The sequence below is a fragment of the Haemorhous mexicanus genome, chromosome 1 (genome assembly GCF_027477595.1).
Source record: "Haemorhous mexicanus isolate bHaeMex1 chromosome 1, bHaeMex1.pri, whole genome shotgun sequence".
Lineage (NCBI taxonomy): Eukaryota > Metazoa > Chordata > Aves > Passeriformes > Fringillidae > Haemorhous > Haemorhous mexicanus.
In genome coordinates this window covers 80,947,903-80,970,350 of record NC_082341.1, presented here as the reverse complement: position 1 = coordinate 80,970,350, position 22,448 = coordinate 80,947,903, and the positions used below count along the sequence as shown (strand labels likewise).

Sequence of the window (22,448 nt, the reverse complement as noted above, 5' to 3'; positions counted from 1 at the left end):
TTTAATTGCTCATTGGTTTCTGAAGATTTCTGAAAGGTGCAGGGAGGGGGGTGGCAATATCTATTTTAAGTTACTGCCTTCTTTAATTTATGCTCATGATGTATTTTTACCAGCAGCACTTTGTGATCCAGCTGCTAATTCTAAATGTCATTTACTTGAATAAAAAATGTAATTAATTTCTAAGTGTGACATAAGCAGTGAAAGTATTGACTGAATCACAGAGTGCTGTTGAGAACAGCAGTTTTCCCATGACAGGAGGGAAAGTTCATGAAGTCCAAGGTATGCTGCAATGCAAGTGTAGCAAAAATACTCCAGATCACTGGTTTGCAGGTTTTTCCATTGCCCTTTAGGCTTTCTTCTAGGGAAATACCCATGTTGAATAAAAATGGGCGAGCATTATTTGATTATCTCATGTTCTCTGACACTGATTTGTGTTTCTGATGGAAACCAGTAACCCTGTGCTTCCAGCACTCCTTGAAAAGCAGTTGCTCAAGCACCTGTTAACCATAGGTATTGAAAGAGAGATTGTTGTACTCCAGTAGCCTGAAGTTTTTTTTCAGGATTATTGCCATCAAAAACTTTTTCAAAAGATTGCTTGATTCAGTTTAAAAACTGATGCAGAGCTGTCATCTTTCTGCCTGTAAAAAGGGTTAAGGGAAGAAATTTTGCATTCACATGTATTTCTTCATTCTGCATAATGCAAAGTATGTAATTTTAACAGATGGACCAGCTCTTGATTTCTTTATAGAGCCAGTTTGTTCAGAATCAAATGTGGGAGTGAACTGTACAGTCCTTTTACGTAATGAAATTAAAGTCTGCTGCAACTTTCCTTTGATATTGTATATTTAAATTGGTGTTAATTTCAATCATCATTGGTTTGCATACAACAGTGTAAATCCACTGGGTATATACAACTGGGTAAATCCAGCATACCCACTGATCCATGAGCTGAACACTTGTGAGCCATCAGGTTCCATTCTAGTGGACAGAAGATTCAGTTATTCAAAGTTCACGGAGGTTTTTTTCCAATGCTGATGCCTTTGTCTTAAAGGAGAGAGAGAAGAAATTGCAGTTGCTTGATTCTGCTGGGATTGTCATTTCTCTAGGTAGAAGTTTGTGTGCTTATTGAGAATGTGCCTTCCAGTGTCCCTCAGGAGGAAGTGGGAGTGTTTTATATGTGCGTGTGAGCTGTAAGTGGGAGTGTCTGGTTTTTCTGTGAAGTTTTCCATTTCCAAACCTTACAGCTGATGTTTTGTTGTCTGTTACTTGGCATCAGTAATAAACTGGAGTTTTCTGGAGATTCACAACTACCACCCCAACCCCACCTCTGATTACTTAAAATTTATGGACACCTTTTCATTTACAGCTCTTAACCTGCCTTTAGTTCACAGGAGAGTCAAGGTCTGGGTCTCACCACCAGATGACTTACATACAAAATGTTGTAATAAAACTTCTTCAAACAACAGAATATTGGGAAAGGCCAAGTATCAGCAGTGCTCTGTATATATATGCAACAGTGCTCGTAAAAAATGAGTGCATCACTGTTTATCTTGTTGCTGAGGTTGGAATTGATACGTAACTCTGTGACTGGATTGTTGTCCACAGTGCATGGGCTTAATTTACGTGGAAAACTTAAGCCCCTCTTAAATTTCCTGTTAAAGCCAGGAGGGGCAGAAGTTCAGCTGACATAAAACTATATGGAATGAGTAATCCCCTCTGTAGACTCTCTGGAGAAGGATCTTTTCAACCTTCTCTGTGGATGCCTCTATAAAAAGTTTAGTTCTTTGAAGGTTTTCTACTAAATCAATAAATAAGTTAATAACAGAGCAGCTGTTCATCATGAGTTCTGGGAATTTCCTATATTCAAATTTCTTCCAGAGGACAAATTTCTTGCTTATGGAGCAGATACTGCCTTTGTCAGCTGTTCAGTCTTCAGGCCCTCTCACTTGGAATTCTTCCTATTAACAATAGACAACCATAATCTTCCCTAACCTTGTCTGTAATGCCAGAGGAGCGACAGAATCTTGTCCTTGTTTATGTCTGTGAAGTGAGTGTGTACCCTCCCTGTCATGATCTCCTTTCTACCAAATCCATAATGAGGATCTTTCTCTGGAGTTTTAAATTGACCCCATACTTACCGTAATTGAGGCAGGAACATTCCTTTAATTCCCCAGGCAGTCATATGATGCTTAGTCAGCTAATATTGCCTTATATGGCCCATTTGTTGACTGCAACTAAGTCTTACAACCCCTGGTCTTTAAAGCCATGACTTAGAGACAAAATAATGACAGTACAGGTCTCAAGATCAGTACATCCTGAAGTAAAAAAATTAACAATTTTGGTTTTTTTTTTTGTTGTGGAGCAGTGCGTTTGGTACCAGTCTTCCTGTGACTCCATTGTAACTATCTATGTAGCCTTCACTGCATGCAGGATAGTGTGGAAATGAGAACTATGTGCACCCAATCCCCTAGAAACTTGAAAAATTAAGTATATAAATTATGTGTATTAATAAAATATATTAATCTTTTACATGTCATGGTTTCATTTGAAGTGATACCATGTTTGGATGATCTTTCTTTCTGCAAGAAAACAAAGAGAAACAAGTACTTCAAAATAGTGATAAGATTTTTCTTCTCTCTCTTTTGATCCCTGTTTTAGGAAGGCATGAGGTGTGGTCCTGGAAAACTGCCAGCAAGGAATCCCTGTGTCTCATGTGGCAAAAAGTGAAAGTGCAGCTAATGTTAAGCATGTCCTTCCTCACCGCTCTTTTTTGGTATTGTAGAAGGCTATACAGCTTTTTAGCACAGCTGCTGAAACGGTAGGCTTTTTTTATGCAGACTTTAATCTTCCACACTGTTGCTTATTTCAGTAAATACTGACCTTCAACACCTCCTCGTTGACACCTGTTCTATCATTTGTGTTTCAGGTGGAGCAACTACCTTCAGAGGCAACTCATAAGTAAGCTTTTTGTTGTCACTCCACATTCATTAATGACCGTCACAACTTTCCTTTAGATGCCCAACAGCTGAACGTAACTAATCTGTGAATCAATCTCAATTTAGGGAATCTCAGTGTGCTGCCAGAAGTTGATCTACTTGGTTACAGTGCAAGAGAATGGAAAGGAGAAACAAAGCAGGCCAAACAGATGAGGGAGGTAAGAGTTAAATTTTAATCTTTACATGAGGACGGGGAGAACCAGCACCTGGCAAAGGAGTAGCACTCTCAGTGCAAACAGCTGCAGCAGCTATCAAAGCCTGCTGCACTGGCTAGTCAAATGAAAAGCAAAAGGGACAGCATGAACATGGGTCTAAATAAAGAGTGCAGCAGTGCAGGTCAAAATGTAGATCATTCTTGTATATATTTTAAATTCCCTTTTCTAGCACTGCAACCTTAACAGGAAAAATCATCCCCAGTGCTAAAGCCCAAATAATGTAGTCTTAGGCGCTGTCACTTGGCCAGCCTTTGATTTAAGGTAAAAACTCTTACTCCAGGGAGGAAGAAAGCACCACATCCATTTCTCTTCCAAGCTCTGACAGTCCATGGTTGGCAGCCTTCCCCTCTCCAGCATCATCCCATGCAGCTGGTGGCAGGCAGGGCAGGAGCTGGCATCTAAGCTGTGCCAGCTTGGGTGCTGCCCAGCAGGCAGGGAGCTGGGGTGCTGGATGGTGGCCATCCCATGCCTTTGGGCATCCCATGCCTTTGCTCCAGCTCTGTAACCCAGCCCAGGTGCTTCTGTGCCAGTGTCTTCCCCTGCCCAGGGAGCTGCTCGCAAGGCAGGCAGTTCAACTGCACTGGTGCATTTGACATGCATTAGCTTTAGGTCATGGTATCGGAATCTCAGAGCAAATGCATACGAAGGAGGTAGGAGAAGGACTTAAAGGGTGAAAAGAAGCTGGTAAGGATAAACAGTAGCATAAAGGGGTTATAGAAAAAAGAAGGTAGTTTTCAAAAAGCTGGAGTTCAAGTGATGAACAGAGAAAAGATCCAGTTTTGCCATGTTAAATGCAGGAAGACGGCAGTGCCAAGAGTTCACAGAACAGCACACAAGGCTCCAAAAACAATTTGGAGGAGCAAGTAACAAAAGATAGCAAAACTCCTAATAAATTTTGCAAGCCCATACTGGGCAAAAAGCCTTTCAGAAAATCTATGAGCCTCCTGGAAGACCAGAGCTGAAAAGGAGAGTCCTGTATATGGAGCAGTCAGTGGATGTCTGGTTGCATCATGTAGAAGTTGCCATGGTAAGGAGCACATTTTAGGATGAGGTCTTGTGAGATTCAGCATATCATGCTTGCTGTCCCCAGAAGGAACAATCCCATCTTTGTCTTGTCTCTCCCTCTTTTTCTTCTTGTCCTAGCTAAGCAGTCCCTCTCCCTCTTTTGTGCTGGCTCCTGTCCTCTTTTGGATGTCGTACGCCTAGATGGTGAGCTGATAAAGCAGGTCATCTAGAAATAGAGGGCCTTCTCTGAGGGCCTCAAGCTTGCTGAAGCAGCAGGAAACTCCCTCAGCAGTAAGAGTTTAATAGGCTTACTATCTCACCTGATACAGTAAGGGTAAGGGGACAGAGTGCAGCTGAGAAGTGGTGGTGGGATGAGGTGAGGGAGTAACCAAGATAAACCGAGGATGAGGAATTGAGACCATCCTGCTGCCCCCTTCAGGAAGCAAACTGGAAGTGATGGAGCCTGTGCGACTTGTAGAGTCCTCTCCCTAATTCTCTGCCAGTTTATTGCTCAGAATTCTCAACAAGGGCTCAGATGGCAGCCAGTGGTAATGCAGAGTGTGTAGCTGGACCAAGGGCTGTCCACTTCAGCACAGAGCTGCCAGATCTGCTCTGCCTCAGGTCAGTGTTGCATGATGGATTCAGGTCAATGTAAGGAGATGTTTTTTGCCAAAAGGAGTTTTCTCCATATACTGGAGAAAACTGCCCTTTTGCTGCTGCATCTCACATGTCAGTGCAAATTGTTAAAAATGGTTGAGGTTAAATCTGTGCTGATCTGCTCTAATTTGGTTGACCATGTGAATGTTTACAGTAGCAACAGTGCAGAGACTTGAACGAGTTGCTGGGTTTGGAAGGAATGCAGAATCACTCTTAATGGGCAGTGCCAGTCTAAGGTGTTTACAAAAACATGGTGTTTAACATTTCTGTGTATATAAATCTTAAAAATATACTCTCTTGTTCCCCTAGCTCCCTCTTATAAGTAGTTTGGAATTGGACTTCAAACAACATGGGTTTTTTTTCCAAGGTTTAATATTTTTTATTGCTAATTTTTTTCTTGGTCTCTTTCTAGGCATATGAAGAATTGTTTAGGAGCTGTCATATCAAATACCTGAGACAAGTCAGGAGGGACAACTACAGTGTAATAAGAGCAGTGCTTTTTCAGATATTCAGCCAAGGCATTCCTTTTCCTTCGTGGATGAAGGAAAGAGATATATTGAAGGTAAAATTAATTTCCTAAATGAACACATTTTAGCTATCCATGCACAGCAGAAGGAAGCTTTGTTAAATGTGAAAAGTGGTATGCTGGCTGTCAAAGTGGAGAATCATTATCAGAATTCAAAGGGCAGTTTTTCAAACCCATTAAATGGTGTTTAATTGAAAAAACTCCCTAATCTAAATATACCAATGTGAACATGCGTCTAAATGATGTAAAAAAAAAACAAAACCAAACCAAACAAGTAAAAGTGGATGGATGAATGTCACTGCTACCCTGCTACATGTCACTCCCTTAACACAGCAGGTTATTTGCATCCTCCCCATCCACATCCATGCAATGTTCAGTGGCTTGGGAGCTGCTGTGTTGCTGGAGCAGCAGGTATCCTGCCCTGAACTCCAGGAGCTTTATCAGGAGATAGTGACAGTGAGGTGGGATCTATAGCTTTTGCCTGTAGAGATGTGTGTGCAGACTGGAAGGTGTCTGTAATCCTAAATACCTCACTGAATTTGGAAGTATCCAGCTTTTCCAGAGTGTGGGTTTTATATTTTGCTGAAAGCATATTTTCATCTTTTTTTTTTTTTTTTTTGGCTGGCACTGTTTTAAAAGTTTCTTAAGGACTTGGCAGTTAAGTGGATCCTCCTCCATAGCATGTGTATTGTGGGGTCCATTTATTTTGTTGTTTGAACTGTACAAACAGCCGATAGAACCACATCGTAAATTGTATCTAGACAAGTTTATATAACCTTATACTCTGCTTCTTGTTATGGTTATGATTAGCTTGCCTTTTGTTTTTTTTCCCCAGCTCCCTGAAAAGCTTTTGTATTCTCAAGGTTGTAACTGGATTCAGCAATACAGTTTTGGGCCAGAAAGATACACGGGTCCCAATGCCTTTGGGAAATTGCGCAAATGTATGGAGGCCTTAAAGACAAACGTGAGTATCTAGGAAATGGTTGGGAGGAATAAAAGTCTTGAGAAATGGGTTCAGATAGAGTAAAGGAACTTCTCCTTGTTACATATTTGTGGGGTAGCCAGCCTCCCTCCCAGGTTCACACTGCTGAGTTGCTGGGAAGGCTATCACCTCTCCTGCAGGGGAATCCAGGTTTTGGTGATCTGCTAGGCCAAGTACTCAGAAGTTCCCTGCAAGTGAGGGAGGCCACCATCCCCACAGCTAGTCTTTGCCATCAAGTGGCTCCTGAAGTATCTCATCATTTTGATTCAAAGTAAACATGGTGTATGAGATGCTTCTAGATTCCCTCTCCAGCTGGAAAGGAGTAAACAAATAGTGCATTTTCTCCGAAAACAATTGTATTTTCTTTGCTTCCATCTCCATTAAATGTTGTAATTATCAATTTTTGCTATAATTTCTCTCTGTAAGTTTGCACTTGATTGCAAAGACCTGTCAGCCTCACTGCCCACTCTGCTCAGCATTGCCAGATTGCCATCATCCCCAACCCAGGACTATAATTCTTATTTAATATAAGAATTATATGGTACTATTCTTATTTAATATAATTCATATTTAAAATGTGGGGACATTTATTAGCCCCAAAGCTGTCTGAAAGAGGGATAAAGAGTTGGCCTGTCAAGACCTTGCACATTTCTTGAGCTCCTCTGGGGTTTCTGCGCATCTACAGTGATAGTAGTTGTTAATTTAAAAAAAAAAAAAAACAAATTAAAAAAAAAAACAACCAAAACCCCAAACAGACTAATTTAAGCTCTAGAAATAAAGCATTAGAAAGAAAAAGAGGGGATTAAAATAGATTATTTGGTTCCTTGCCTGCACCCTTGCTGTGCCAAAGTGACAGCTGCATCTTCTTGAGATGGGCCTGGTAGTTGTTATGTGCAGTTACCATTTTGTTCTGGTTACTCTTTGCATTTCCCAGTGTTGGGTTATTTGGCTTTCATTTTTAGCTTGTTGTAGTTCTTTTAGCTGATGTTAGTGCATGAAGCATTTAATCTGCATTTTTAAGAAAAAAATTTGCAAGTTAAAAGAATGAATAAATCCTTATAATTAACAAATTGTTTCAAAGCAACTCTCTGATGCCTTATGCTATTACTGAGCATGAGGTATAGCTCCAAGATAGTGTTTGGCCAGTGAGATGGATTTTTGCCTATTTTTACTAACAGGGTTTTTTGCTTTTTTCCCACCTCCATCATCATAGAATCATTTAGTTTGGAAAAGATCTCAAAGATCATTAAGTCCAACCATTAACCCAGCACTAAAGTGTGTCCACAAGTGCTACATTTATACTTTTAAATATCTCCAGGGACAGTGGCTCATCCACTTCCCTGGACTGCCTGTTCCAATGCTTGACAACACTTTTGATGAAGAATTTTCTCCTAGTATCCAATTGAAATCTCCCCTGGTAAAACTTCAGGCTTTTTCCTCTTATTCTGTGACATGTCAGCTGGGAGAAAAGACCAAACCCCCACCTGGCTACACCCTCATTTTAGATAGTTGTAGAGTGTGATAAGATTTTCCCCTTCAGCCTTGTTTTCTCCAGGCTAAACACCCCCAGCTCCCTCAGCTGTTCCTCATCAGACTTGTGCTGCACCACCTCCACTGCCCTTCTCTGGACACGCTCCAGCACCTCAATGTCCTTCTCATAGAGAGGGACAAAAAGGGAACACAGGATTTGAGGTGTGCCCTCACCAGTGCTGAGTGCAGGGGGACAGTCAGTGCCCTGCTCCTGCTGGCCACACTATTGCTAGTACAGGCCAGAATGCCATTGGCCTTCTTGGCCACCTGGGCACAAGCTGGCTCATGTTCAGCTACTGTTGACCAGCATCCCTACTTTTCTACTCTTTTCCTCTGAGCCACTTTCCAGCCACTCTGCCCCCAGCCTGTAGCACAGCCTGGGGTTGTCACCCAGGCAGTGCCCAGCACTTGTTGTACCTTAAACCATTGGCCTTGATCAGACTGGGGGCTGCTGCCTGCAAATGCTGTTGTGCCTGGGCTCTGTTGATTAATAGCTGCTTTACACTTGGACCAGGCTTCTGTTCCTGTTTTGCAATCTTTTGTGTTAATTAGAATTCTTAATAATTTTGATAATATTCTTCTTCTGTGTGCTTTCCAGTGGGCTGAAATAAGTGCTACAAGAGATCATGAAGAAAGAGGAAGCATGTGTAATACACTATTTTCTGATGAAAGCAAGGAATACAAACTATATGAGGCCATAAAATTCATCATGCTCTATGAAGTTGTTGAAGCCCATGAGCAGATAAAGAGCAGGGATCAACCCATACACAACCTTTTTAGCCTTCTCTTTGCTCGTGACTCTTCGTCTGACCCTCTGAGTTTCATGATGAATCATCTGAACTCCATAGGGGACTCTATTTGCTTAGACCAGGTGAGGATACAGATGAAAAAAATCACAAAACTTACTCCATCTTCTTGGTAATTAGGTGATTATATTATACATCATCCATGATAGCTGGCCCATTTTTTTTTCTTTGAGATGTGGGGAAGTGGACTGAGGATAGCCATTTATCTTCCAGGAAAAAAAAACTGCAGTAAGAGTGGACCAAAAATAAATGCCACAGGTTATCAATAAGACATAGTTTAGAACTATGTCAAACTATTAGAACTATTTTACATATCAAAGTAATAACTTTGATATGTAAAATAGTTTTAGATGATGCTGTTTTGACCAGTTGTTTTGCTTTTCCTATCTGTTCTGTTATGCCAAATCCTGTAGCATCGCTCTTTTCTTCCCACCCATTGGTTCCCATGAGATCTAATGTCTGTTAAGAGTAGGTAATAAGAACTCTACTAATCACCTTAATATGTTAAGGTTTTTGTTTCCTGTTTTATAATTAGTGTGAAGTTCAGTGCTGGTATATAAACTCTGCACTGCCACTCTGCAAATGGTTTCACTTTCCGATGGCTGAAATTACTTTTTACAATCAACTTCAGTTATCAAGTCAATTGTTACGTGATGCAGTCAGATTTAGGAGCAGTTTGATTATAACTGGACAAAGTTCTGCTCTGTCTGGCTATGCCCAAGGATATGAACTTTTCCCAAACCTTTTTTTTCCTGATTAAGCAATCCACTGCAAGAAGTATCAATGAAGCTGCCAGTTCTCCAGTTTCATGTATGTGAAGTACCAAGAAACTTTTTGCTTTCGCTGTAACGTTTTCCATATGTAGCAAGTGATCACAAGGTGGCAGGCTTCCCATTTTTTCAGGGTGGATCAGTCTTGATAAGAGCTATTCCTTTCTTGCTCCCCAGTCAGCTGTGTGAGCTGGCTTGGGAGCAGGTTATGTATGGTGTCAGGCAGAGGACAAATGTTTCTACATGCAGAAGAGAAGTGGAAGGGCTGTTGGGAATGCCCTCAAACTTTTAATGTTTTTACTCCACTAGGAAAAGGGCCCCTTTTATTCCTTGTCTGCTGTTTTGAAGCTATATGACTTGCCTTAACTTTGACTATCTTCAGTTTAGTTTTTGAAGCCTAGAAATAAATGTCTTACAGATTTCTTTCATTTTTAGGTTGAACTGTTTCTTCTTGGATACTTACTTGAAGTAAAGATACGAGTTTACAGACTGCATAGGTTTAATACAGAGGAATTTCAAGTAAATTATCCGGATGAATACCGAAGGGAATGGAATGAGATTTCTCTCCTGACTGAGGATGACCACTACTATCACATCCCCCTTTTCAGAACGTGAAGGACCAGTGGTTTTTTTTTTCCTTTGTATAGTATAGTGAACGACCAGTTCCAGTGAATTAGGTTTCTAATCAGGAGCAGTAAAATCTTAAGAATGCTCATTAATGATTACAAAATGGTTTATGGGTTTATTGTGTAAACATTTTGCTTTCCCATTGCAGCTCAGTTCACCATCAGTCAGCCATAAAAAAACATAAAATATATTGTTATACTGCCTGGGGCAAAAAAACATGATGTCTGAGGGTTGTCAGCCAAAAAAAAAATTGGACTGCCTGACAACGGAGGCCAAGGTTATGCTGGGTTTTCCATTGCTAGCCCGAGGGTTTATTCTGACATCCATGGATGGGTTAAACTCAAGTGCCTAAAGCAATGACTGCCTTTCCCTACTCCTGTCTGTCTCTAGCTAGGGAGGATGACTCACAGAGGAAGGAAATCCCAGGGTCCCACAGTTTATATTCCATGCTATTTAACTTGCATTGACTTGAGATGGGAGGATATAAACTGGAGCCTCTGCATGGCTGCCTGAAATCCACTTGGCTTCCCTTGTTGCCGGAGCACCTCTCTCCAGGGATGGGCAGAGCAAGCAGCAGCAGGTTGCACTTAACTTCAGACGTGGGAAATGGAGCTGTCTGTACCCTGTGGTGCTCCCTGAAGGGGAAGAACTGTTACACAGGGGGAAGAATCAGCACAGAGAAATACTGTGCCAGATGAGTGGAAGATCTCCTGTGTGAGTAAAGTACATCGCTTTCTCCAAGGTAAAAAGGGCAACATTAGTAGGTAACACCCAGCAGAGTCACAGCCAGTGGCTGCATATGGCTTTGGGCAACTTGTTATCCTCTAAGGGCTGATTTCAGCATTACCTGCCAAGATTTCCTTTGCAATTCATTTGAGAAAGCTGTGCATGGACTACAGGCCAAAACACTGCATTTTCAGAAAATATTAATTTTTTATGCATTATATGAATTCAGCAGTGTTGCATATATGTTTTATCCTCTGGTTATGTGTTATTCTCCTTGCCTAAGATTGCAGTCTTTAATTTAGACCTCTGGGTTTGAAGAAGTCTGTCCAGGACAAGTAAATGAGGTTTACCTTCCTACATGGAACATTTTGCTCAGTTCTGTTTTCTAAAAGAATAAATGTGTTTTGATTATTTCAAAAAAAGGGTAAGAGAGATCTAATACTTGAAGAAGTATTAGATCTCTCAAAATATTTGTGAAAAGCTTACAGTGCCATAGGCTAATGGTTGTATTGAAGAGATTTATTAAGAAACAAAGCCTCTTATCCTGGAGATATAGAGGGACAGGCAGGTTTGTTTTATTAAACCTGCAGGATAAAATGCAAGCCAGTAGCAGAAATAGGAACAGGGCCTGCAGGAGCCAAAGCAGTTGCATGAAGTATCTTCATGGTAATGCTTGGAGTCAGTGGCATGTGCTCAGTTCCTTTGTGTAAAGAAAAGCTATGTTATCCCTTATGCTCCTTTTATTTGTGTGTATATATATATATATATATTTATAAATACAAACACTTGAGTTCTCTATTGTAGCTGTTTTGTTTTCTGAAAGTTTGAGTTCAGTTTTGTTGAATAATTTGTAGATTTTAAATAAGAAGACTTGATAGCTGTAATAATTTCATCTCATCAAAACCTGCATAGCAAGTACTTTTATTTATTGATAAAAGAAAGTTTTTTCACGGAATGAAATAATTTTCTTGTTTTAGATTTGGTTCTGCTCTGCATGGGGAAAAGTTATAATACTTAAGTGTAAGGTATTGTTATCTATTTTGCATCAACAGTAACATTGACAGTTATCAATAAACTTGTTTATATTTTATTCTTGTTTTGGAACAAACAGACATACCATAAATAAGTATGTATTTTTGTAGTGGGCTTTTTAATGATTTGCATATTATTTGTGTTTAGGAATTCAAAAGCCTTCCAGCTGAAAGTGATAAATTGTGAAAATGTACATTTTTGTGATCTTGAGCATATTAATACCAAGGAATTAATAAAAATCTAAAACAGACAGTGGAATTTACCTCGCCAGTTTGGATGTTTGCATCTGAAACAGGTCACCTGAGCCAGGGCTCTCTGCCTTGTCCGTGGCACATGGACAGCCAGTGGGGTGGGTCTCTAGAAGGGACTGGTTCTCTTCACTGACTGTAGTGGGAGCTGGCAGTGATCAGCATAAATCTCTCTGCCCTAGATATTTGAAATTAGGTGAGATTAATGTTGTCCCAAGAATCCAGAAAGGACATACAGAAACAGATCTGCTGGCCTATCAGGTATCATAGGTGCCAGCCAAATCATGCCAGGAACAGAAGTGGGAGGTGAAAATAGAGGAGCTTCAGGCAAGGATAATCACAAGTCTTAGAGATAAATGCAGAGAGGCTCATAAGAAACACTGAGACATGTTTGGGGCTGCACTGAGTTTTAACCATATATATATATATATATGTGTGTGTGTGTGTGTGTGTGTGGGGATGTGTGTATGTAAGAAAAATCCGTGAAAAAGAAAATCATCCTCAATAAAGTGCATCTGAAACAAACTGGTAACTATGTAAGTGACAGGTGCTGCGGGATATTTTCCAGTCAGTGGCAGAGACAAATTTTCTGTTCAAATCCAGAAGCACACAGTCATTATGAATATTTTCAAAAGCAGTGTTGTAGGCTGCTAAAGTCAGGATGTGTTTCTAATTTACTATTTTTAGTTTAGCAAGAAGAAGAAACCATACTGAAGCCTCAGCATTGGATTTGGATTTCCCCCCCAGCTTGAAAATCTGTGTTGAGTTTAACAGAGCACCTGAAGAAAAGTGTATCTTTTATTGTAATGGGGTAAAAAGTCTTGCAGTTTGAATGTCAAATTTTTTAAAAACTGCATCTCAAAAAATGTATGAACCACATCCAATATTTCATTTTGACTCCAAATGATATACTGTCAGTCCTCATTCTTAAGCTTCAACAGTTAAATTGCTTCTTGTCCAGTTTGTCACTACTAAGTTGAAGCTAATTAAACATTTCTCAGTGCGGGTTTTTTTTCTGCTAACTTCACCTGCACAGGCTCAGGGTGTTGAGTTCAATGTCTAGGAAATAGTTTTCAAATGCACTTTTAAACTTGTGTATAGCACAGATTTAAGGCATAGGTATGATTTCAAAATAGTTCCGTTGACCAGAAGCAAGATTTGTCCTAGCTTTTTTTTTTTCCCCCTGGGATTTGAATTTCACTGTTTCTTTACGTTTCATCAACATTGCAATAGTCTCACCTCTGCCCCTTTTATGTTAGTGCTATTACAGCACAAAAGTTTTTTGGGGGCTTCATTTTTATGAAAAGCTGTTGATTTTGAAGAAAACGTAAAGCTGGAATTTTGGTGCCACAGAAGACCTGGTCTCTCCCTCTTCTTTTGTGAGGGTTTCAGGGCACTTGAAGGCATCCCTGGCAGGAGAGGAACTTTCATTTTTGGGCCTGGTTTTGTCAGAGGGCAGGCTACAACTCTGTGATGGTCCCTTGAAATTATTTTGTATAGGAGCCTGGCATGGTTACTGGGCTGGGGGGGGTGCTGCTGCCTCACTAAGTGACTTTTGTGTTCACAGCATCCCTTGTGGTGTTAGTGCAATCCCGATTTTGGCTGGGGATGGAGCAGGGAGCCTTGCAGAGGCTCTCTGAAAGATTTGTCAGAAAATATCCAAGGAGACACACATGCCTCAGAGGCAGGATGTGATGTACCTGGGGTCACAGGAGATAAGTGCAGAAAACTTCTCTCCCTGGGGCTTGGCTGATTTGCATGTCTCTTGATGAACCACAGAGCTTTGGGTCACCTCTGTGTCAGCCAAGGCCAGTGAGTGAGGAGGGTGGCTGGAACATTGCTGGAAGCTGTGTGTGCTGAACAGTGCTGCTGGGAGGGAAAAATTAAAAGCATTAAAGAAATAGAATGGGTCCCAGATGCTTGCATCTTCTGACATGCCCCAGTTTTGCACAATTCTGAGGTTAAATAAATGCCTTGGGAGGCCAATTTGCCAAAACATCTTCCTCTCTTAGTGAAGTGTTTGGCCATAGTTCAAGGCTTTACTGAAATGGGGAGGCAACTAAGTTAACTAAACTTGTGCAACCCAAGCTATTCTGTGATTCTGTGATCTTAAAAATATTGAAAATCACCATTTTTAGAGTTTCAGATAACAAATACAGCATTTATTTATGAAGGATTTTTTTACCTATCGTTTAGATGGCTTCCAAGCATCAGAAAACAGTTCAATAAGCTCTGTTCTCCTGGCAATTCTTTGACTGTCACACTTGCCTGCAGTGGTGGATTCCACCCAGCCAACAGCCAACTCACTCCCTCACTCCCTCACTCCCTCACTCACTCACTCACTCACTCACTCACTCACTCACTCACTCACTCCCACAGCAGCAGGATGGGGGCAAAACCAAGAAGAAGAAGACCAAGAAAATTTTAGGCTATGATAAAGATAGGGAAATCACTTCTCATGCACTGTCATGGGCAAAACAGACTTGAGTAGGGGAATTTGACTTAATTTATTGGCACTTTGCATTAATATTTAATTACAGATTCAGGTATTGGGAAATGTAAAAAAAGACAAACATTGGAATGCTTAGGGAAAAAACACCCCTCCCCTTTTGCAGGCTTAACTTCACTCCAGACTCCTCCCCCTTGTTATCACCACAGATCATGCTCACTGCCATCAGTGAGGCAATGAGCAGAGTGGGGGGTTGTGCAATCAGAATCTGGTGATCTCTCTCTGCCTCTCTATGCTTCAGTGTGAATCCTTCACTGGCTGCAGTCTTCCCCTTCTAGGGTGTACCAGCTCCGATGCTGGCTTGGGATAAATAAGTTCTAAAACACTTGGTTTGTTACATGTTAATTACCAATTTTATAAACATCTGTTCAGCTTCATATAGCTTCCATCCATGCTACTGGAAGGGGGGAAAAAGGGAAAAGTTAAAGTAAAATCTATTTTTGTTGTCTTCCTTCTTTGGTGTTTTAATGTGCTGTCACACATGCCTGTATTTCTGCAGAACATGGATTAGAACAGAGCAAAAGGGTCTGAAGGAAGTAGTTCAGAAGCTAAGATATTAAAATCAGTCCTGGAGTGATTCTGGACCTCACACAGGAGTTGCATGGAGCTCAAGTAATGATCTAAGGGCAACAGGAGGTATGGAAAAGACATGGCTAGGAGAAGTAAGCAAATTCATGGAGGAAGACTTAGTAAGTCCATGATACTTTTTAGTCTAAACTGCCAGTCTGTAACTGGAGATGGGAAAATTTCCCAGCGTAATAGACACAGAAAGTTTACTTGCAGCTCTTCTTCCCTGCAGCCTGTAACGTGACACACGAATAGATCATGACCACTGTAATTGAAGCTGCTCTCAGCTGCTCCTTCAAAGCAGAGGGCTTCACCACTGTGAGGGTTCTACAGAAAAGAAGAGGTGTTTCTTGCCTTTCCTGTATTTATGGCTTCCCCTTGTTTGTTCGCTGGGTTCCCATATTTGGCATTTTCAGTGCTTCTCTTGCTGCTGTAGCAGGGATGATACAGGCAAGAAACATTTTAGCCACCTTTTGTTGAAGTTCTGAACAAGACATGAGTGAAGCCACATGCTTTTGTTTCACAGGCTGTGAAAAGCCCATCACGATGAAATTGGACCACATCTCTGTGTTCAGGGTCCTCAGAGGTCTATTCAGGGAAATATTTCACCCCCTCATTAGCCTTTGCAGGTTAATGAGGAAGGAGATTGAGAGTTCTCAATGACTGACATCCAAACCTCAACACACTTTCTAAGTAAGGAAAAAAGTGGGAATCAGTCTTACAGGCCGAGCAAACCCAACAAGGTGAATTTCTTCACATCACAACACGTGGTGTGAGCATAACTCAGGGAAGCTGCAACGTTCCAGAGCCATGGGAACATGAGCAAAACTGTTCAGTAGCCACCGGGTGCTCTGCCCAGTTCAGTAGCAAAAGGCATCCATGAGTGCTGGACAAAGATGTAACCAGATCATGTTTGGTTTGGTTTTTTCAAGAACCCATGCAAACTACACATTATTTTAGTTCTGTTCTGGGCAGCTCCAGAGGTCCTGCCTTTCTACACAGACCTGCTCTTTGAATTACTCAAAGGCAGGAAGGAAAAAAAAAGGTGTGATAGTTCAAACAGTAGAAATGTTATTACAGGCATATCTGTAAAAGGAATGAAAGACATTTTTTCAGACTGTAAGAGTGCAATTTTCAGCAGTGCTAGTCAGAAAAGACAGTTGTAACATTCAGTCCAGCAAGTGTAACTCATCTAGAGCTCTGAAGTATACTGCACAGAATAGGAATGATACTTTTAGGATCAAATTAGGGCTGTTTGAGTTACAGCTGCTAGGAGCCCAGCACTCTGGGAATGCAAGAAGAGGGGAAGGATGATATATGATTTAAATAAAAAGAGCCACCAGCCACCAGCCTATTTATCTTATTGTCCTTTTCAAAGCAAGACATAAACCTGAACAAAATTCCAGTACAATTAAGTCCATAAAATACTGGTTTTGATGAAGAGTTTATTACATAAATTAATATCAGTATGTTGACTGTACATTTGTGAGTCACAAATGTGAACTATTATTAGAAAAATGCATGGATATTAACAGGGTGGCTTCATGACAGCTATATTTGTGAAGCTGTTAAAAAAAGGAATTATAGCTGTAGATAATTTTAGTGCCCTAGATGCATGTAATTTAGTAACAAAGCAAATGTTTCCTCTGAAATGCTACCAGCAATTAGAAATTCCCAGTTTCTTGCCAAGCATTAAAACCTGTAGCCTTTGAGAGGAGTCCCTGCTCCTCCTACACTTCTAATTTCAGTCAAGACTATAGAGTTGACCCTTTATTTTTTTTTCTTTAACGGTTTTTGGGGAAAAACTGAGGGGAAAAATTTTATGTTATTATCTATATCTATACTTTTAGAAGTATATGCCTTTTTTCAGCTGTCTGGCTATTTCTACCTGTCAGTGAATCCTGATACACCTTTTTCTGTTTGACTAAAAGGCCAGCATGTATTGATTTTCCTAACAGAACATGATCAAATCATCCTTAACTTTTCCCTGGGTAAACTGAACAGATACTGCTCATTCATTTTAAGGTTCATCTTCAGTCTTCTAATTTCTCCCATAGTATGATTATCAATTCCTCTTTGTATTACAAATATTTGCACAAGGCTTAGCCTTTTCATCAGTCTTGCAAGAGCACTTTGTAAGGAGAAAAATTATAAAATAGCTCCATTTCTGTCTGGCATTCCTCTGTCTCTACACCCAACAACTGCAACGAGATCTATCAGTTTATTCTCAAAAGTCCTGGGGTTTAGCTGAAGTGTAAATAAGCATTTTCCACACTCCAAGGCAAAATCTATCCCTAAGTGCAAGGTTGGTCTGAGATGCCAAAGACAGATTTGACAGGCAGTGTTGTCAGCCAGTAAGATGGGTAGGGGAGCACCAAAACCTGACAGTATTTTAGGTCTGGGATACCCCAAAGCCTATGGCCACTTCTCTACACGTCTGGCTACAAACCATCAGGGACTATGGCTGTCCTTAAGCCTGACAGCAGCAGCCACCTTATGTATTTGGTGTGTTTTGTATCTCCAGATGATTAGTGTTACCATAGGACCTTCCATGTAAATACCTGTAGAAACTTGGACTGGGTAAATTGATCAGCTAATGACAACCACATTTGCACGTCCTTGATGTGATAGCACAAATCAGGGTGATAAATGTTGTTTAGCTTATTCTATGATCTGAGCAAGGAGATCACAGATTAGGTTTGGATCTGGGTTTTTATGATTGATTGATTCTAATAAAGATAAGCCTTAGATAGAAAAATTATCTGACACTGGTAGTCAAAAAAGAAATATCTGAAAATTCAGAGAGACAAAGAAGAAGAAGAATCCAGAGGAAAAAAGAGCCCATTAAAAGCAAACACAGAAACACAAAAGTACCCCCAACACCATAGCAAAAGAACCCCAAACCAATAAACATCAGAAGAATAATGCAAAAAACAACAACAGGTTAGTTACTTATTGCCAGAATAGATAATCACCACAGATGACTAGTTTTCCCAAAGGCAAAGAGAAACTGAAGCCCACTATTACTGTACCACTCATCCTGGGCATAAATAATATACCATGACAACAGATGGAAAGGATTTGCTCCAATGTTATGGAATTACCAGCGTTTTTTATGTCTTTGCACTCCCCACATTTCAAATACTGTAGGCTCCTGGACTGCCACACTGTTCAGGCTCAGTCTGGTGAATCATTCTCAACTTACAAGTAGACTCCTTACCCAGAAGATTTAAGGAAAATCTTTTAATTGGAAAAGCTTCTCAGGAAGCATAGACTTCAAGAAGTTTTCCAAGTCTTTCTACAAGACCCTGCAAGCCATGTTCCAGAGCAATTTGTGAGTACTGAACACTGTAGATGCGAGGTGAGGATAGCCCTGTGTTACCAGATTGAACTCCTTGTTGTGAGCTGGTGTTCAGCAAGAAGCACGTGGTTGAGACCTAGGAACAGATGATCATATAAGAGCATCTGAGTCTGTCAGCTCCAAATGTTTGCAGAGGACAGTAAAAAAATGGCAGAAACATCCTGAAGCTTCTTCCTGTCATAAAGTTATCCTATCTGAATAGACGTTGGACATTTGTTTCAGAAGGTTCTAGAAATTTCAGCTGCATGTAGCAATGAGGATTTTGCCTTTAGAAATTTTCCACACATTTATTCACATGATGTACAAACACCCAGAGTGAAGACGTCCTGGAAAAGTACTGTGGAGCCATAATACTTTTATTATTTTAATTTTTTTTTTATTTTGACATAATTTCTTTTGTTTGATGTAGCTCATCCCAATAACCCACCAGCTTTTAAATTAAGCTTGTCTCATATGGAATGCTTCCTTATTATTTGGGCATGGTAGCTGCCCCTCTTCTTCCCATAAAAGTTTGCAGCAACTTCTAACCCTAAAGTGGGAGATGGGACAGGGTACAGTAACTATTTGCTACGTAAATATATTGCTCATTATCTTTTAGATGAGAATGATAATCCCAGAAATCTGTAACTGTAAAAAAAAAAAAAAAAACCAAAGCAGAAGAGGCATTAATGTTTGAGACAGAATTGTGGAACATTTTGGTTTAATGTGGTGAATGATAAGGCCTGCAGAAAATGCCAAATTAGGAAACAAGTGAGTTTCACTGTCCACAGCAAATTGTGTCTATAAATAAAATCTTTGTTCAGACACTATATGGATCTCCTGGAGCACAACAATATACTTCATGTAAAGGATCTGAAGGTATTTCCTGGGTTATCTTTGCCTTTATTCTTGCTCCTTTGGCAGTCTGATGACAGAATTGAAGGAAAACTTCCCCTAAAGACAACAGTAAGATTAATTTATCCCCTTCTGCAGTACAGGATGAAGAGCTCTAGAAAAGGAAAGCATTACTATTATGTCTTGTCTTCCGCTGTGTTGAGTTTCCTGAACATTTCTTATATTCCCCCTTCTGAGAGAGAGAAGATTTAAGAACTTTTCCCATCAGAAAAGCTCCAAAATCAAGCAGGCCATTACGGTCCAGATCCAGCCACTAAGTGGATCAGAATTGGGTAAGGCCATAGTGTTTCCAGTACTGTTATGCAGCTTTTCATACTCAGTAATGTGAGCTATATGTCCTTTATTTTTAATTTTTTTTTTTTTTAAGGAAGTAAGCTGCTGCCCAGACTAAATCCTAGCACTACAGCCCTCCAAAAGATCTCTGCTTTAGGGATCTCTCTGCTCTGTCCTAGTTCAATATATCTTATGGATCGGTTCAGACTTCCTATTGATACTTTTTTTCAAGCTGAAAATTTTCTGTATGTATTGAGAAGGTTTAAAACAGTACCATGGTAAAGAGTTTATGCTGTGTCTGAGGCTGAAGGTCTTCTTCTAGGTGAAGTCAGTGTATGTTGCCAGCTGCACTGAGAAGGCAGCGGCTTATACCATCCACAAAACCAACTCAAGAGCCACAGATGGCAGAGGGGTAATGGGTGAGAGCTTCAGTAGCCTGGTCTTGCCTCTTGAGGAAGGCTGGTGCAAGGTCAAACTGGAAATGGAGATCTGCTTCTCGTCAAGGAACAAGGACCAAAGGCAGCTGACAGGAGCTACCATCAACAAGTGGGAGTCTGAGGAGCTGGTCAGCTGGAGAGCAGCTGCACAGCAGGCATAAACACATTCCTTGTTCCAAGCAGGTATGTGCAAGGGCAGCCACATCCAAGCAACTCCAAAGGCTTGCTCATTAGGTAGACTTATGAACATCAGCTGAGACAGATTTGTTCCAAATGAGTGGATTGAGTCCACTTGATTAATGAACTGAAAAAGACCTTGAGGCTGATCTGTTGACTTATTAGAGCAAAATACCAGTTCTGTTCTCTTTTAGAAAACAGTGACATGGACAAATGAATTTAGGCATTCAAATAAAAAATCCTTAGCTTCTTGATTTTTGATACGAAGATACAATTTTATCATGGTGCTGCTGTGCTCTGAGATGTTCTCTGGGATGTTTCATGCGTTCAGTAACCCAACATAATGCTGCTTCTCTCGATGTCTTGACCTTAATGGCACACTACCTCATGAAGTACATCTGACTGCAGAAGACACCTCTCATTAGATTTTCAGCCAGGCTTTCCACATCACAACTGATGAGAGTGGTCTCTCTGTGCTCCTTGGTAAGTGTGCAGATGAGCTTTTATCACATGACCTGGCAAATGTGATGGATGCAGACATGTCAGAGTCCCTGGGCAAAATGTGACGACTTGCCACTTGACTTCACCTTGATGTCTTCTCCAGTCAGGCCATATGGTGGGTTTGCTTCTTACAGGTCATCTTTCATCTTCTTTGTTACTAGATTAGATTAGGGTGGATTCCTGACCATAAAAATGCAGGCAACTTTCACAGACTTAATGTAAAAAATGGAACAGTAACTCTAATTCTAAAATTTCTCTTTAAAGAAAAATTAATATTCAATCAATCAATAAAGGAAATACATGTTTCTTACTATGCGTCGAGAAAATGAGCCAACCCATATTTGTATGTTTCTTAAGTTTCTGTCTCATAAAGCCTGCTAGAATTTTGCATGTAGTATCACTATTTGCCTTCTGCAGAGTATATACCCTCTCTCTTTTTATTTTAATTTTTTTTTTAATGCAGAAACTGGAAAGGAAAAAAAAAAAGGTGTAAAAATACACAAAATGTATTTAGGTTTAGGTTTAGTTAATTGATTGAACCACTAAGGGTGTCTGTGGTCTGGGCAACAGTTGGGACATTCTGCTGGCTTACTCTGACATAATAATTTCTGAGATTGTTGGTTTACTGAAAGCACTCTAAAAAAACCTTTCTGTAATTATTTTCCAGTTAGAGCACATGAGGTACTCTTAGTTTAATAATAATAAAAATATATCATACTGTAACATCTTTTAATAAATATTTTTTATCAAATTCGTAGGCAATTTTCCCATTTTGAGAATGTTTTTTCAAATGTGCAAACTAAGCTTGTTAAAAAAAAAGTGAAGAAGGTTTTTAAATGTGCCTTTGTTTTTTCTTTTTGTAAAAGTTTGTAACTTTAATTTTTTAGACTGGTGTATGTGAAAAAATAATGACAGGTTTTAACTTGCAAACAGCCATAATTTTTAGCAGTGATAAATGGTGTATACTGATATGACTCACACAGTCCCCATTTTCTGTTTGAGGGACTGAAAAACCCCCACTCACTTCACCAAAGCCACAACCTACATATTTTTCTCAGTCATTTAGAAAAGGAACATAGGGTGCTGGAAACACCCTTCTGCTTGATGGACAGCAGCACACCAATTTAGAGCTCACTCTAGGGACAAATAAAACTAGAAACCATAAAAGTGGAAAGCAGCATCTCGATATACCTGTCTTTATGTACCAGGGAGGAGGTGTATGTTCTTAGGAACACATGTCCAAAACCTCTGGCAAATTCAGTGATGCTAAAGGAAAGAAAACACTCGTGGGTAATGTGTAATTACACAGGTATATAGTGGATATTGTATTGCCCATTTGACTCTTACTGGTGGGTTTTCCCTATCTATTTTTCCCTATAGTCACAAGAACTCAAAGGTTTCTAATCATAATCCTGAAAAATGTGGAGCACTTTTTAAGTTGTGCAATGTAATTAACTTAGCAAAGAAGATAACAACTACTGGTAAGCACTAAGATGCATTAAATAAGGTTAAAAATATATTTTCTCATGGTGTTTGATGGTTTCTTTTTGTACCAAAATCTGAGCTGCTAGTGTCCTTCACCAGAAAGTACCAAGTACAGAAATATTTC

The 22,448-nt window shown here is 40.1% G+C and overlaps 1 protein-coding gene across 5 annotated transcripts in view; it reads left to right on the top strand.

Moving 5' to 3' along the window:
- The window catches only part of OTULINL (OTU deubiquitinase with linear linkage specificity like), a 36,086-nt gene extending 23,956 nt beyond the window's left edge, over positions 1 to 12,130 (top strand). For 4 of the 5 annotated variants that reach the window (XM_059854631.1, XM_059854598.1, XM_059854612.1 and 1 more), the window contains exons 2-8: positions 2,659 to 2,818; positions 2,927 to 2,958; positions 3,063 to 3,154; positions 5,286 to 5,435; positions 6,235 to 6,363; positions 8,510 to 8,782; positions 9,923 to 12,130. In XM_059854631.1, the coding sequence (XP_059710614.1) occupies positions 2,712 to 2,818; positions 2,927 to 2,958; positions 3,063 to 3,154; positions 5,286 to 5,435; positions 6,235 to 6,363; positions 8,510 to 8,782; positions 9,923 to 10,102 (963 nt within the window). In that variant the 5' untranslated portion in view covers positions 2,659 to 2,711 and the 3' untranslated portion in view covers positions 10,103 to 12,130. The remainder of the gene's footprint in view (positions 1 to 2,658; positions 2,819 to 2,926; positions 2,959 to 3,062; positions 3,155 to 5,285; positions 5,436 to 6,234; positions 6,364 to 8,509; positions 8,783 to 9,922) is intronic. The other variant, XM_059854604.1, reaches the window with a different exon arrangement.
- The last annotated feature ends 10,318 nt before the right edge of the window (positions 12,131 to 22,448 follow it).